The sequence below is a fragment of the Serinus canaria genome, chromosome 25 (assembly GCF_022539315.1).
Source record: "Serinus canaria isolate serCan28SL12 chromosome 25, serCan2020, whole genome shotgun sequence".
NCBI classification, from domain to species: Eukaryota; Metazoa; Chordata; class Aves; order Passeriformes; family Fringillidae; genus Serinus; species Serinus canaria.
Window position 1 is genome coordinate 13823465 of NC_066338.1, and position 16410 is coordinate 13839874.

At 59.8% G+C, this 16410-nt stretch overlaps 3 protein-coding genes and 1 long non-coding RNA gene across 16 annotated transcripts in view; 3 read left to right on the forward strand and 1 right to left on the reverse strand.

Moving 5' to 3' along the window:
- Window positions 1–6: 6 nt before the first annotated feature.
- HSD17B10 (hydroxysteroid 17-beta dehydrogenase 10) lies at window positions 7–7796 on the reverse strand (the record flags this gene model as incomplete). The annotated part of the gene is made up of 5 exons (XM_050984583.1): window positions 7716–7796; window positions 7458–7622; window positions 5479–5643; window positions 3803–3931; window positions 7–144 (listed from the first exon to the last, which is right to left on the reverse strand). Coding segments are annotated over exons 1-5 (621 nt in total), but the record flags the coding sequence as incomplete, so codon positions are not given.
- On the forward strand, window positions 162–3659 carry LOC127060692 (uncharacterized). 8 transcript variants are annotated; one of them, XR_007779984.1, is made up of 4 exons: window positions 676–784; window positions 1443–1529; window positions 1848–2021; window positions 2425–2691. It is a non-coding gene; the product is annotated as an uncharacterized LOC127060692 (long non-coding RNA). The 8 variants fall into 8 exon arrangements; XR_007779982.1 differs by lacking the exon at window positions 676–784 and adding an exon at window positions 826–901; XR_007779987.1 differs by lacking the exon at window positions 676–784 and adding an exon at window positions 826–901 and having other exon boundaries at window positions 1877–2021.
- Window positions 7797–8922: 1126 nt separating the features above from the next.
- On the forward strand, window positions 8923–16086 carry LOC127060654 (6-phosphofructo-2-kinase/fructose-2,6-bisphosphatase-like). 6 transcript variants are annotated; one of them, XR_007779821.1, is made up of 7 exons: window positions 8923–9564; window positions 10572–10697; window positions 10801–10897; window positions 11006–11072; window positions 11214–11288; window positions 15357–15707; window positions 16045–16086. XR_007779821.1 is itself a non-coding variant. In XM_050984596.1 (7 exons), exons 1-6 carry the CDS (start codon window positions 9537–9539, stop codon window positions 15450–15452), a joined length of 489 nt encoding a protein of 162 aa, XP_050840553.1. In that variant the 5' UTR covers window positions 8923–9536; the 3' UTR covers window positions 15453–15488; window positions 15688–16080. The 6 variants fall into 6 exon arrangements, 4 of the variants coding, with proteins under 4 accessions (XP_050840553.1, XP_050840554.1, XP_050840551.1 ...); XR_007779820.1 differs by having other exon boundaries at window positions 15357–15646; window positions 15768–16080; XM_050984596.1 differs by having other exon boundaries at window positions 15357–15488; window positions 15688–16080.
- The window catches only part of LOC103825105 (voltage-dependent L-type calcium channel subunit alpha-1F-like), a 10580-nt gene continuing 9652 nt past the window's right edge, over window positions 15483–16410 (forward strand). Inside the window, exon 1 of the mRNA XM_050984845.1 lies at window positions 15483–15568. Coding sequence (XP_050840802.1) covers window positions 15483–15568 — 86 coding nt within the window. The remainder of the gene's footprint in view (window positions 15569–16410) is intronic.

Consider the following 16410-nt stretch of genomic DNA (forward strand, 5'->3'; position numbering starts at 1 on the left):
TCCCCAGGTGTCCCCAGGTGTCCCAGGTGTCATACCTGGCGCGATGGTGACCACGCGGATGCCCAGCGGGGCCAGGTCGCGGGCGATGGGCAGGGTCATGCCCACGATGCCGCCCTTGGAGGCCGAGTAGGCGGCTTGGCCCACCTGTGGGGAGGCTCAGGTGTGACCTGAGACCCTCAGGTGCTGATCAACCCCTGCCAGGTGTGACCTCAGACCCTCAGGTGCTGACCAAACCCTGCCAGGTGTGACCTGAGACCCTCAGGTGCTGATCAAACCCTGCCAGGTGTGAACTGATAACCTCAGACCCTGACCATGCCCAGCCAGGTGTGATTCCAGACCCTGACCATCCCCAGGTGTGATTCCAGACCCTGACCATCCCCAGGTGTGATTCCAGACCCTGACCATTCCCAGGTGTGATTCCAGACCCTGACCATTCCCAGGTGTGTTTCCAGACCCTGACCATCCCCAGGTGTGTCCTCAGACCCTGACCATCCCAGGTGTGATTCCCGACCCTGACCATCCTCAGGTGTGATTCCCGACCCTGACCATCCCCAGGTGTGATTCCAGACCCTGACCATTCCCAGGTGTGATTCCAGACCCTGACCATTCCCAGGTGTGATTCCAGACCCTGACCATTCCCAGCTTGATTCCAGACCCGACCTTCCCCGGTGTGATTCCAGACCCTGACCATCCCCAGGTGTGTCCTCAGACCCTGACCATCCCCAGGTGTGATTCCAGACCCTGACCATTCCCAGGTGTGATTCCAGACCCTGACCATCCCCAGGTGTGATTCCAGACCCTGACCATCCCCAGGTGTGTTCCTCAGACCCTGACCATTCCCAGGTGTGATTCCAGACCCTGACCATTCCCAGGTGTGATTCCAGACCCTGACCATCCCCAGGTGTGATTCCAGACCCTGACCATTCCCAGGTTGTTCTCAGACCCTGACCCATTCCCAGGTGTGATTCCAGACCCTGACCATTCCCAGGTGTGATTCCAGACCCTGACCCATTCCCAGCTGTGATTCCAGACCCTTGACCATCCTCCCAGGTGTGATTCCAGACCTGACCATCCCCAGGTGTTGTTGATTCCCGACCCTGACCATCCCCAGGTGTGATTTCCAGACCCTGACCATTCCCAGTGTGATTCCAGACCCCTGTGACCATTTGCCCAGGCTATGATTCCAGACCCTGACCTTCCCCAGGTGTTGATTCCAGACCCTGACCATCCCAGGTGTGACTTCCAGAGACCCTGACCATCCCCAGGTTGTGATTCCATCAGACCCTGACCATTCCCCTATGATCCAGACCCTGAACCTTCCCCAGGTGTGATTCCGACCCTGACCATCCCCAGGTGTGACTCCACCCTGACCATTCCCAGGTGTGATTCCAGACCCTGACCATTCCCAGCTGTGTGATTCCAGAACCCTGAACCATCCCCAGGTGTGATTCCAGACCCTGACCATTCCCAGGTGTGATTCCAGACCCTGACCATTCCCAGCTGTGATTCCAGACCCTGACCATCCCCATGTGTGTCCTCAGACCCTGACCATTCCCAGGTGTGTCCTCAGACCCTGACCATCCCCAGTGTGATTCCAGACCCTGACCATCCCCAGGTGTGATTCCAGACCCTGACCATTCCCAGGTGTGATTCCAGACCCTGACCATTCCCAGGTGTGATTCCAGACCCTGACCATCCCCAGGTGTGATTCCAGACCCTGACCATTCCCAGGTGTGATTCCAGACCCTGATCATCCCCAGGTGTGATTCCAGACCCTGACCATTCCCAGGTGTGATTCCCGACGCTGACCATCCCCAGGTGTGATTCCAGACCCTGACCATCCCCAGGTGTGATTCCAGACCCTGACCATCCCCAGGTGTGATTCCAGACCCTGACCATCCCCAGGTGTGATTCCAGACCCTGACCATTCCCAGGTGTGATTCCAGACCCTGACCATCCCCAGGTGTGATTCCAGACCCTGACCATTCCCAGGTGTGTCCTCAGACCCTGACCATTCCCAGGTGTGATTCCAGACCCTGACCTTTCCCAGGTGTGATTCCAGACCCTGACCATCCCCAGGTGTGATTCCAGACCCTGACCATCCCCAGGTGTGATTCCAGACCCTGACCTTTCCCAGGTGTGATTCCAGACCCTGACCATCCCCAGGTGTGATTCCAGACCCTGACCATTCCCAGGTGTGATTCCAGACCCTGACCATCCCCAGGTGTGATTCCAGACCCTGACCATTCCCAGCTGTGATTCCAGACCCTGACCATCCCCAGTGTATTCCAACCCTGACCATTCCCAGGTGTGATTCCAGACCCTGACCATCCTCAGGTGTGATTCCCGACCCTGACCATCCCCAGGTGTGATTCCAGACCCTGACCATTCCCAGGTGTGATTCCAGACCGTGACCATTCCCAGGTGTGATTCCAGACCCTGACCATTCCCAGGTGTGATTCCAGACCCTGACCATTCCCAGGTGTGATTCCAGACCCTGACCATCCCCAGGTGTGATTCCAGACCCTGACCATTCCCAGGTGTGATTCCAGACCCTGACCATCCCCAGGTGTGATTCCAGACCCTGACCATCCCCAGGTGTGATTCCAGACCCTGACCATGCCCAGGTGTGATTCCAGACCCTGACCATTCCCAGGTGTGATTCCAGACCCTGACCATCCCCAGGTGTGATTCCAGACCCTGACCATCCCCAGGTGTGATTTCAGACCTTGACCATCCCCAGGTGTGTCCTCAGACCCTGACCATCCCCAGGTGTGATTCCAGACCCTGACCATCCCCAGGTGTGTCCTCAGACCCTGACCATTCCCAGCTGTGATTCCAGACCCGCCATCCCTGTGATTCCAGACCCTGACCATCCCCAGGTGTGATTCCCAGACCCTGACCATTCCCCAGGTGTGATTCCAGACCCTGACCATCCCCAGGTGTGATTCCAGACCCTGACCATTCCCAGGTGTGATTCCAGACCCTGACCATTTCCAGGTGTGATTCCAGACCCTGACCATCCCCAGGTGTGATTCCACACCCTGACCATCCCCAGGTGTGATTCCAGACCCTGACCATCCCCAGGTGTGTCCTCAGACCCTGACCATCCCCAGGTGTGATTCCAGACCCTGACCATCCCCAGGTGTGTCCTCAGACCCTGACCATTCCCAGGTGTGATTCCAGACCCTGACTATTCCCAGCTGTGATTCCAGACCCTGACCATTCCCAGGTGTGATTCCAGACCCTGACTATTCCCAGGTGTGATTCCAGACCCTGACCATTACCAGGTGTGATTCCAGACCCTGACCATTCCCAGGTGTGATTCCAGACCCTGACTATTCCCAGGTGTGATTCCAGACCCTGACCATTCCCAGCTGTGATTCCAGACCCTGACCATTCCCAGGTGTGTCCTCAGACCCTGACCATCCCCAGGTGTGTCCTCAGACCCTGACCATCCCCAGGTGTGATTCCAGACCCTGACCATCCCCAGGTGTGATTCCAGACCCTGACCATTCCCAGGTGTGATTCCAGACCCTGACCATCCCCAGGTGTGATTCCAGACCCTGACCATTCCCAGCTGTGATTCCAGACCCTGACCATTCCCAGCTGTGATTCCAGACCCTGACCATGCCCAGGTGTGATTCCAGACCCTGACCATTCCCAGGTGTGATTCCAGACCCTGACCATTCCCAGGTGTGATTCCAGACCCTGACCATCCCCAGGTGTGATTCCATGTCCTGACCAGGTTGTGGGTTTCTGGAATGTTCTCTGCCCCCGCCGTGACCCCGGGGTCTCTCACCTGTCCCTCGAAGGCGGCCACGCTGGCGGTGTTGACCACGAGGCCGCGGTGGCCGTCGGCGTCGGGCTGGTTGTGGCTCATGAGCCGCGCGCTCAGGCGGATCACGTTGAAGGTGCCCACCAGGTTCACCTGGGCAGGTGGGAGGAGCATTTGGGGAGGGGGCTCAAGGGGCACCAAACCCATTGATCATCCACCCATTGATCAGGGCCAGGTTATTGATCATCCACCCACTGATCATCCATCCATTGATCATTCATCCATTGATCATCCATCCACTGATCATCCACGCCATTGATCAGGGCCAAGCCATTGATCAGGGCCAGGCTATTGATCATCCATCCATTGATCATCCATCCACTGATCATCAACCCATTGATCAGGGCCAAGCCATTGATCAGGGCCAGGCTATTGATCATCCATCCATTGATCAACCACCCATTGATCATGAATCCATTGATCAGGGCCAAGCCATTGATCAGGGCCAGGTTATTGATCATCCATCCATTGATCATCCATCCATTGATCATCCATCCATTGATCATCCACATGATTGGTCATCCACCCATTGATCATCCATCCATTGATCATCCATGCCATTGATCATGAATCCATTGATCAGGGCCAAGCCATTGATCAGGGCCAGGCTATTGATCATCCATCCATTGATCATCCATCCATTGATCATCCATGCCATTGATCATCAACCCATTGATCAGGGCCAAGCCATTGATCAGGGCCAGGCTATTGATCATCCATCCATTGATCATCCACACGATTGGTCATCCACCCATTGATCATCCATGCCATTGATCATCCACCCATTGATCATCCACGCCATTGATCATCAATCCATTGATCAGGGCCAAGCCATTGATCATGAACCCATTGATCAGGGCCAAACCACTGATCAGGGCCAGGTTATTGATCATCCATCCATTGATCATCCATCCATTGATCAAGGCCAGGTTATTGATCATCCATCCACTGGTCATCCATGCCATTGATCAGGTCATCCAACCGTTGACCAGGTCCCACATCTATAGCCAAGCCATTGATCAGGGCCAAGCCATTGATCATCCATCCACTGATCAGGGCCAAGCCATTGATCAGGGCCAAGCCATTGATCATCCATCCATTGATCAGGGCCAAGCCATTGATCATCCATCCATTGATCAGGACCAAGCCATTGAGCATCCATCCATTGATCAGGGCCAAGCCATTGATCAGCCACGCCATTGATGAGGTCATCCACTCATTGACCTGCCATTGATCAGGGTCAAGCTATTGATCAGGGCCATGCCATTGATCATCCACACCATTGATCATCCATCCATTGATCATCCATGCCATTGATTGGGGCTAGGTTATTGATCATCCACCCATTGATCATCCACCCATTGATCATCCATCCATTGATCATCCATCCATTGATCATCCATGCCATTGATTGGGGCTAGGTTATTGATCATCCATCCACTGATCATCCACCCATTGATCATCCATCCATTGATCATCCACGCCATTGATCAGGTCATCAATCCACTGATCAGCTCATCCCCTCACTGACCAGGTGACCCACCCATTGACCAGGTGACCCACCCACTGACCAGGTCATCCACCCCCTGACCCCAGACCCCCCTCCCCCACCCGGGACCCCCCTCCCAGCCCCCACTGACGTTGATGACCCTCTGGAAGTCCTCCAGGTCGTGCACTTTGTCCTTCTTGCTGTTGTAGGTCTTGACGGCGATGCCGATGCCGGCGCAGTTCACCGCCAGGTCCAGGCGGCCAAACTTCTTCTGGGCCACGCCCAGCGCCGCGCCCACCTCCTCAGGTGAGGTCACCTGGGGGTGTCACCGAGGTGGGTGTCACCATTGGGGTCACCCTGGGACGTGTCACCACAGGGGTCACCCTGGGATGTCATCAGTGGGGTCAAGGTGGTCCCATATTGAGGGCGTGGCCAAGGTAGCCCCCATCTCCTCAGGTGAGGTCACCTGGGGGTGTCACCGAGGTGGGGGTCACCATTGGGGTCACCCTGGGATGTGTCACCACGAGGGTGTCACCATTGGGGTCACCGTGGGATGTGTCACCACAGGGGTCACCCTGGAATGTGGGGTCACGGTGGTCCCAAATCGAGGGCGTGGCCAAGGTAGCCCCCACCTCCTCAGGTGAGGTCACCTGGGGGTGTCACCAGGTGGGTGTCACCACTGGGGTCACCCTGGGATGTGTCACCACGAGGGTGTCACCATTGGGGTCACTCTGGGATGGGTCACCACAGGGGTCACCCTGGGATGTCACCAGTGGGGTCATGGTGGTCCCATATTGAGGGCGTGGTCAAGGTAGCCCCCACCTCCTCAGGTGAGGTCACCTGGGCATGTCACCGAGGTGGGGGTCACCATTGGGGTCACCCTGGGACGTGTCACCACTGGGGTCACCGTGGGATGTCATCAGTGGGGTCACAGTGGTCCCAAATCGAGGGGGTGGCCAAGGTAGCCCCCACCTCCTCAGGTGAGGTCACCTGGGGACAGGGGGGGCTGTGCTGGGCGGGGATGTCACCAGAGGGGACAAGGACAAGGTGAGATGTCACCAGCAAGGTCAAGGTGACCTCGACTCCTCGGTCAAGGTCACGCTGGCCCCAGTTTGAGGAGGGGGAGGGGATTGTCACCTGTGGGGTCAAGGTTGTCCCCACCTCCTTGGCCAAGGTCACCTGTGGGGTCAAGGGGGCTCCACATCAAGGTGGGATGTCACCTGAGAGGTCAAAGGTCACCAGAAGGGGGGGGGGGTCAAGGTGGCCCCACACTCAGGGCTAATGTCACCATTGGGGGGGGGGTCATGGTGGCCACATGTGGATGTCACCAATGGGGGGGTGTCACCAATGGGGGGGGTCATGGTGGCCACATGTGGATGTCACCAATGGGGGGGTGTCACCAATGGGGGGGTCACAGTGGTCACGTGTGGATGTCACCAAGGGCGGGGGGGGTCATGGTGTCCCTGTGTCAGGGGGGATGTCACCAATGGGGGGGTCACGGTGGCCAGGTGTGGATGTCACACATGGGGGTGGCCTCGTGTTGGGGAGGATGTCACCTATGGGGGGTTCACAGTGACCACATGTCAGGGGGGATGTCCCCAGCAGTCCCGTGTCGGGGGGGGGGGGAATGTCACCAATGTGGGAGGGTGACAGTGACCACGTGTCAGGGGGGATGTCACTGGACAGGGGGGATGTCCCCAGCCGGTGTGTCCCTATGTCAGGGGGAATGTCACCAATGGGGGGGGGGTCACGGTGACCACGTGTCAGGGGGGATGTCCCCAGCAGTCCCGTGTCAGGGGGGGAATGTCACCAACGTGGGGGGGTGACGGTGGCCATGTGTAAGGAGGGATTGTCCCGCGGGATGTCCCCGCGGTGTCCCAGTGTCGAGGGGATGTCCCCGCGTGTGTCCGCAGTGTCGATGGGGTGTCCCCGTGTCGAGGGGGATGTCCCCGGCTGGTGTGTCCCCGTGGCAGGGGGGATGTCACCGGACAGGAGGGATGTCCCCGGCCGGTGTGTCCCCGTGTCGTGGTGGATGTCCCCAGCCGTTTTGTCCCCGTATCGGGGGTTATGTCCCCACCGTGCTCGAGGCACAGCAGCCCCCCCAGCCCCTCCCCAGCCCCCGGTGCTCACGTCGGCGGCGGCGAAGGCGCAGCGCTCGCCCAGCTCCCGGGCCAGCTCGGCACCGCCGGACGCGGGCAGGTCCAGCAGCAGCACCCGCGCTCCACGATCCAGCAGCCGCTCCACCGTGGCCCGGCCCAGCCCGGAGCCACCGCCGGTCACCAACGCCACCGAGCCCTGCGGGAGGAGTGGGGGACACGGAGAGGTCGGTGAGGATGGGGGAGACCCCTCCTCAAAATAGGAGCGGGGTGAAAGGGGGGGTGGCGGTACCTGCAGGCTGCGGATGGCGGCCATGGCTGCCGTGGGGCCAATGGGAGCGGGGGGAGGCACCGGAGGGGGAGGGACGGGAGGAGGGGGGAGGGGGAGTGGACGGAGGGGGAGGGACAGGGAGGGACAGGGAGGGACAAGGAGGGAGAGGAGAGGGAGAGAGGAGGGGAGGAAGAGGAGGGAAAGGGGGAAGGACAAGGGAGGGAGAAGGGGAGGGACAAGGAGGGACAGGGAGGAGAGGCAGGGGGAGGGAGACGGGGAGGAGGGACAAAGGAGGGACAGGGAGGGACAGGGAGGGACAGGGAGGGAGCGGAAGGGGAGGGGCAGGGAGGGAGAGGAGAGGGGAGGGACAAAGGAGGGAAGGGAGGGGGGAGGGAGGGGAGGAGAAGGAGGGGAGGGAAGCGAGGGGCACAAAGGAAGGGAGAGAGGGCGGGGGAGGCGGAAGAGGAGGGAAAGGGGGAAGGACAAGGGAGGGAGAAGGGGATGGGAGGGGAGGGACAGGGGAGGGAGAGGGGAGGGAGGGGGAGGGGAGGAGGAGGAGGGAAGGGAAAGAGGAGGACAAGGACGGACACCAAAGGAGGGACAGGGGACAGGGGAGGGAGGGAAAGGGGGGGGGGGACAAGGGGGCAGGGACCGGGAAGGAGAGAGGAGGAGCGGGAGGGAGAGGGAGGGAGGGGACGGGGAGGTGAGGGAGAGGGGAGGGAGACAGGAAAGGGCGGGGGAGGGAGGAGGGGGGAGAGGGAGGGACAAAGGAGGGACAAGGGAGGGAGAGGAGGGAGGGACCGGGGAAGGTCCTGGGGGACACGAGGGGAGGAGGGACCGGGGGGGTTGGAGCCAAAGGAGAGACCGGGGAGGGAACGGGTGGGACACCAGGGGGACATCAGGGGACACCAGGGAGGACGGGGGGTGGGACGCAGGGGGAGCGGCACTGGGGAGGGACCGGGGGGACCACCAGGGGGGACACCAGGGAGGGACCGGGGGGTGGGACCGGGGGGGGGACACCGGGGACACCGGGGAGTGGACCGGGGGGACACCGGGGGGACATCAAGGGGACACCAGGGAGGGACTGGGGGTGGGATCGGGGAGAGGACCTGGGGGGACACCGAGGGGACACCAGGGAGGGACCGGGGGGACACCCGGGGGCGACATCAAGGGGAACAGGGAGGACTGGGGGGGACACCACGGGGGACTCAAGGGGACACCAGGGAGGGACTGGGGGTGGGATCGGGGAGAGGACCTGGGGGGACACCGAGGGGACACCAGGGAGGGACCGGGGGACACCGAGGGGGGACACCAGGGAGGGACCGGGAGAGACGAGCGGGGAATCCCGGGGGGGGGAGGGGAGCAGGACCAGGGGGTTCCCCCAGACCGAGGGGGGGTCCCCGAGGATCCCCCAGAGCGACCGTGGGGGGGTCAGGGATGTCCGAAGGGTCCCATAATTTTGAGGAGGGGGCTGCAGGGGGGGTGGGGTCCCGATCTCCTTTTCCTCTTCATCCGCGGGACTGAAGACCCCAAAATTTGGGGACACCCCCTCCTCATAAAGTGACACATTTAGGGCAGGGGGACCAAGACCCCCTCCCCAAAAAAAAAAAGGGGGATGGGGAGGGGGGATTTGGAGGATAACCCCCTCCTCCCTTAAATTGTGACCCCAAAAATCGGGGGAGGGGTCTCAGGAGGTGACAGGGGGTGACAAGGTCCGGTCCCCCCGGGGGTGGCCCCGCTGTCCCCGGTCCCTCCCAGCCCGGCTGGCAGCCAAGGTGTGACGTGACCTGCGACCTTCCCGGGGGGCACCGGAGCACCGGACACCCCCCCCCCAGCCCTAAAATGGAGGAGAAATCCCCCAAAATCCCCGGTAGGAGGGGAAAAATTGAATTTTTAATTGATTTTTTGGGGGGTGGGGACAGTGACAGTGAAAAGGGAGGGGAGGGACACGGCGGTGACATCGGAGAGGGGGATAAGGACCCCCCCCCCCCCTCCAAACACGAGAAATAAATAAATTTAAAGGGTTAAATTTAAATTTTTGTAGCCCTCGAGATTGGGGGGTGGGATTTGAGGGGGGGGGCACAGATTGGAGAGGAGGGGGAAAATCCCCCCCCCCCAAAAAAATCATCTTTAGGGGGGGAATTTCCCTTTTCAGGGAGGGTTTTAACCCCAAAATTTGGGATTCAGGATGGAAATTTGGGGGTTCAGGATGGAATTTGGGGGTGCAAAAAGCCAATGTGGAATTCTGGGGGGGGGTCGGAATTTGAGGAGGGGGCACGAAGGGGAAAATCCCCCCCTTAGGGGATCTCAAATCAGGGATTTCCCTTTTCAGGGTGGGTTTTTCACCCCAAAATTTGGGGGTTCAGGATGGAATTTGGGGGTACAAAACTCGATTGGATCATTCTGGGGGGGGCAGAATTTTAAAAGGGGGGGGACACAAATTTGCGAGGAGGGGGAAAATCCCCCCAAAATCATCCATGGGAGGAGGAATTTCTCTTTTCAGGGTGGGTTTTTCACCCCAAAATTTGGGTTCAGCATGGAAATTTGGGGTTCAGGATAAATTTGGGGGTTCAGGATGGAATTTGGGGGTACAAAACTCAATTGGATCATTCTGGGGGGGTGGACTAAAATGGAGGAGGGGGCACAGATTTGAGAGGAGGGGGAAAATCCCCCCCCCCCCCAAAAAAAATCTTTAGGGGCGAATTTCCCTTTTCAGGGCGGGTTTTTCACCCCAAAATTCGAAATTCAGGACAAAAATTCAGGATTCAAAATAAATTTAGGGCTTCAAAATAAATTTAGGGCTTCAGAATAAATTCGTGGGGGGGGGGGTCTAAAATCGCTGTTAATTTTATTTTTATTTTTTTTATTTTTTTTCAGCCTGTGTACCCCAATTCACCAACTGCCCCACCATGGTGATCCTGGTGGGTTTACCTGCCCGAGGTAAAACTTACATCTCCCGAAAACTCACCCGGTACCTCAACTGGATCGGAACCCCCACACGAGGTCAGGAGGTTTTAGGGTGGGGAAAGGTCCCCCTAAAAAATTTTTTTGGGGTTCCCAAACCCCTTCCTGATCCCCAAATCCCCCCCCCCAACCTTTTTTGCAGTGTTCAATGTCGGGGAATACCGCAGGGAAGCGGTGCCTGATTATAAAAATTATGAATTTTTCCGGCACGATAATCCCGAAGGGGTGGAAATTCGAAGGTTAGAAAGGGAAAATTGGGGTTTTTTTGGGAAATTTGGGGTTTTTAAAGTGAGATAAAACCCAAGAACCCCCCCAAAAATCCTTCAGGACACCCCCAAAATTTTCAGGCACTGCGCTCTGGCCGCGTTGAAGGATGTCCAGACTTACCTGAGCTCCGGGGAGGGGCAGGTGGCGGTGAGAGACCCCTCCTCAAAATTCAAAATAATTCATGAAAATAATTATTAATTAAATCTTTTAAGGGTGAAATTCACCCCAAAATATTTTTTGGGGGACCCCCCCTCCCCCCCTTTCCCTAAATTTTTTGCCCCCAAAAAGGTTTTTGATGCCACCAACACCACGCGGGAGAGGCGGGAGGTGATCCTGGAGTTCGCCAAGGAGAACGGGTACAAGGTGGGGGATTTGGGGGGGGTCTGGGGGGGTCTTGAGGGGGTCACTGGGGGGGTTGGGGGTACTGGGGGGGTTTGGGGGTGATTTTGGGGGGGGTCTTGAGGGATTTTGGGGGGGTCTGAGGGATTGGGGGGGGGTGGGTCCTGGGGGATTTGGGGGGGTCTGGGGGGGGTCCTGGGGGATTTTGGGGGTGTGATTTGGGGGGTACTTGAGGGATTTGGGGGGGTTATGAGGGATTTTGGGGGGGTCATGGGGGGTATTGGGGGGGTCTTGGAGGGGTTTTGGGAGGGGTCTGAGGGGTTTGGGGTGGGGACTTTGGGGGGGGTTCCTGGGGGGGTTTGGGGAGGGCTCTGGGGGGGTTGGGAGGGGGGTTTGGGGGGTGATTTTGGGGGGGTATTGGGAGGAGGTTTTGCGGGGTTCTGAGGGATTTGTGGGGGGGTCCTGGGGGGTTTTGGGGGGGGTAATGGGGAGTTTGGGGGGGGTCATGGGGGGTTGGGGGGGTCATGGGGGGTTTTGGGGGTGAGTTGGGGGGGTCTTGAGGGATTTGGGGTCGATTTGGGGGGTACTGAGGGATTTGGGGGGGGTCATGGGGGGGTTTGGGGGGGTCCTGGGGGATTTTGGGGGTGTGATTTTGGGGGGGTATTGAGGGATTTGGGGGGTCTGCGAGGGATTGGGGGGGGGTACTGGAGGGATTTGGGGGGTTAGGGGGGTGACTGGGGGATTGGGGTGTGATTTTGGGGGGTCTGAGGGAGTTTTGGGGGGGGTCCTGAGGGATGGGCGGGGGGTCCTGGGGGCGTTTTGGGGGGTACTGAGGGATTTGGGGGGGGGTCCTGGGGGGTTTGGGGGGGTCCTGGGTGGTTTGTGGGGGTCCGGGGATTTTGGGGGGATTTGGGTCGGGGTATGAGGAGTTTTTGCGGGGTTTGAGGAGTTGGGGGCGGTGTGGGTCCGGGGGTGGGGTGGGGGGGGGGATTTTAGGGTATGGGGGGGGTCCTGGCGGGATTTTGGGGGGGTCCTGGGGGATTTTGGGGGGTTCCTGGGGGGGTCTGGGGGATTTTGGGGGTTGAATTTTGGGGGAGGGTCTGTTGAGGAGTTTTTTTGTGGGGTCATTGCAGGGATTTTGGGGGGGTCTTGAGGGTATTGGGGGGGGGGGGGGGGGTGGGGGGTCCTGGGGGGTTTGGGGGGGTCTGAGGATTGGGGGGGGGGTACTGGGGGGTCCCTGGGGGTTTGGGGGGTACTGGGGGAGTTGGGTGTGATTTTGGGGGGTCCGGGGATGGGGGGGGGGTAATGGGGGGGGTACGGAGGGGTTGGGGGGGGTCCTGGGGGGGTTTGGGGGTGTCCTGGGGGATTTTGGGGTGATTTTGGGGGGGGTCCTGCGGGATTGGGGGGGGTATGGGGGGTCTGAGGGATTTGGGCGGGGTCGGCTGGGGGTTTTGGGGGGGTCATGGGGATGGTTCGGGGGGGGGCATGGGGGGTTTTCGGGGGTACTTGGGGGGGGCGGGGGTTTTGGGGTGGTCGTTTTTGGGGGGGGTTCTCTTGAGGAGTGTTTTGGCGGGGTCTGAGAGGATGTTGGGGGGCGGCGGGGTACTCGGGGGTGGGGGGGGTATCTTGTCTTGAGGGATTTGGGGGGGGTCTGAGGGATTTGGGGTGGGCGGGGGGGTCATCGCGGGGATTTGGGGGGTCCTGGGGGGGTCGGGGGCTTTTGGGGGTGATTTCGGGGGGGTGATTGAGGAGGTTTTTGGCGGGGGTTCTTTTTTCTTTTTTTTTTTTTCTTAGCGGAATTGGGGGGCCGGTCCTGGGCGGGGTTGCCCAGGGGGGGTCTTGAGGGGGTTATGGGGGGGGTCGTGGCGTCTGAGGGGTGTTGGGGGGTGACTTGGTGGCGTGGTCCCTGGGGGGTTTGGGGAGGGGCCCTGGGGGGCGTTCGGGAGTGTCCTGGGGATTTTGGGGGTGATTTATTTTGGGGGGGTCTTGAGGGATTTGGGGGGGGGTCATGAGGGACATTTGGGCGGGGTGGTCCTGGGGGGTTTTTGGGGGGGTACTGGGGGATGTGGGGGGGGCGTCTGGGGGGGTACTGGAGGGATTTTGGGGGGTTTCCTGGGGGGGTTCGGGGGGGTGTCCTGGGGCGGATTTTAGGGGGGATGTTTTGCGGGGGGTCTTGAGGGGATTGTGGGCGTCGTTTGAGGGATTCTTGGGGGGGGGTCCTGGCGGGTGGTTTAGGGGGGGGGTCTTGAGGGAGTTTGGGGTGGTCACTGAAGGCGACTATGGGGGGGGGTCAGGTCAGGGGGGGTCCTTGGGCGGGGTACGAGGGAATTGGGCGGGGGGGAGGTTTCCTGGGGGCGTTTGTGGGGGGGGTGGTCCTGCGGAGGTGTGCGGGGGGTTACATGGGGGGTGAGGAGGTGTTCGGGGGGTAATGCCCTGCGGGGTTTCTGGGTGCTGATTTTGGGGGGGGGTCTTGAGGAGTTTTTGCGGGGGGTGTGAGGGGGGGGGGGGTGGGGTCTTGAGGGATTTTGCAGGGTTGCGGTCTTGAGGGATTGGGGGGGTCCTGGGGGGGTACTGGCTTGGGGGTTTGGGGGGGTCCTGGGGCTTGGATTTTGGAGTTTGTGATTTTGGGGGGGTCCTGCGGCGATTGGATTTTGCGGGGGGTGGTCATGGGGGGGTGTCTGAGAGGGTTGGGGGTGGGTCTCTGGGGTGGTCCTGGGGACGGTCTGGGGGGGTCCTGGGGGATTTTTTTGGGGGTGATTTTGGGGGGTTCTTGAGGAGGTTTTTGCCGGGTCTTGAGGGATTTTGGGGGGGGGTCCTGAGGGATTTTGCGGGGGGGGCTTCGTTGCACACAGGATGTTGGTCCCAATTTGTGGGGGGTTGCACAATTGCGGGGGGTTGCTTGTTTGTTTGTTGTGCGTGCCATTGGGACAGGTTTTGGGCGGCGTCGGTTGTAACAGCTCAGGGGGAGGGGGGTGACACTTGTGTGGGGGTGTCTCACCACACCGTTGGAGGCCTCCCCTCCCGGTGGACAGTTCTGACACTTCCCGGCGGGCACGTCAAAAACCAAGACCGCACCCGGATGCGAAACAAAGTGGGGAGGTGTCACACAACATGGAGGGTGGCCTCCACTTTCGGGGTGTGTCACGCATCGGGCCGGGGGCGACAGTTCTGGCTCGTTTGGTGTCTCATCCAAACCATGGGTAGGGGTGGGCCACCGATGGTGAGGTGGGCGTACGGGGTCACAGCAGGGGATTCGGGTGACAGTTCTGGCCGGTGCTGTCACAATTGGGTTATCAAATAGAATGGGTAGGCCCTCCTGGCGGTTCGCGTTGTGGGTGTCACAGAATGGTTCTCACCTTAGCGTGGGGAATAAAAAAAGGGTCCCCCGGTGACACAATTTTGGAGGTCCCTACCGCTCCAAGCACCTTTCTCCAGCCCTGGTCTCCACCACCCCCTTATGTCATCACCGGGAGTCGTCGGCTCTTGGGCTGGTCACAGAAGGGGAGACGGGGTGGTGGTGGCAATTTTCTGGGGTGTGGGGACAGACAGGGGCGAGCCTTCTGATGCCACGGTTCGGTGACAGAGTTTATGGGCGTCGTCACAGCATGCGGGGGAGGGTGACCCACTTTGGGGGTGACGACTACCAGGGCAGCGGGGCGTGACACGTTTGGGGTTCTCGTGTCACAACATTGGGCGGCCACCTGCGCCACCAATAAGGGTGGTTGTCTCCTCGCTCTATCAACCCAATTGGTCCCATCTCTTCTCCCGCTCCCACTCTCGGACCCACCCCCCACTCCATTTACTATCTCCCTGCGTCACAAGAATGGGGAACCCGCTTCGTGGATGCACAGTTTGGGGTGCCCTCTTAGGTCCTTGTTCGGCATTTTTCTTGTCCACAGAAGGGACGTAGGGGGTCCGGCGGGGGGTGGTGACACTTTGGGGGGTGGTCACAGCACGGAGAGGGGGTGGTGGCACCAGTCTGGGGGTGTCACCAATTCAGGGGGTCCCAGCAGGGGAGGGGTGACAGTTCGTCACAGCATGGGGACAGGGGGTGTCACCAATTCGGGGGTGTCACCTGTCCCCTGTCCCCAGGTGCTGTTTGTGGAGTCCATCTGTGACGACCCCGCCATCATCGAGGAGAACATCAAGGTGACAGCCTGGGGCGGTGACAGTGGGGACAGGAGGTGACAATGGGGGCTGGGAGGTGACAATGGGGACATGGAGGTGACAATGGGACACGGAGGTGACAATGGAGGCTGGGAGGTGACAGTGGGGACTGAGGAGGTGACAATGGAGGCTGGGAGGTGACAATGGGGACAGGAGGTGACAACAGAGCTGGGAGGTGACAGTTGGAGCCAAGAGGTGACAACAGGGACATGGAGGTGACATCTGGGGGCTGAGGGGTGACAATGGGTACACTGAGGTGACAGCTGGAGCCAGGAGGTGACAACTGAGGCCTGGAGGGGACAGCAGGGGCTGGGAGGTGACAACTGGGACCTGAAGGTGACAACAAGGACCTGGAGGTGACAGCTGGAGCCAGGAGGTGACAAGAGGGACATGGAGGTGACAGCTGGGACATGGAAGTGACAGCTGGGGCTGGGAGGTGACAACAGGGACATGGAGGTGACAATTGAGGCCTGGGGGTGACAAGGACCTGGTGGTGACAACTGAGGCCTGGAGGTGACAGCAGGGGCTGGGAGGTGACAGCTGGGACCTGGAGGTGACAATGGAGGCCTGGAGGTGACAATGGGGACCTGGAGGTGACAATGGGGACCTGGAGGTGACAATTGAGGCCTGGAGGTGACAATAGAGGCCTGGAGGTCAGTATGTGACCACATATCTGGAGGGGTTGACAGTTGGAGCAAGATGTGCAACAGGGACATGGAGTGACAATGGGGATCATGGAGGTGACAGCTGAGCAGGCGGTTGACAATTGATGCCTGGAGGGGACAGAGCAGGGGCTGGGGAGGTTCCCAACTGGGACCCCACCTGAAGTGGACAACAAGTACCTTGATTGACAGCTGGAGCCAGTAGGTGACAAGAGGACATGGAGGGTCACCTGGGACAATGGAAGTGACACTTGGGGCTGAATGTGGACAACCAGGAGGGACAATGGAAGTTGACAATTGAGCCTGGGGGTTGACAA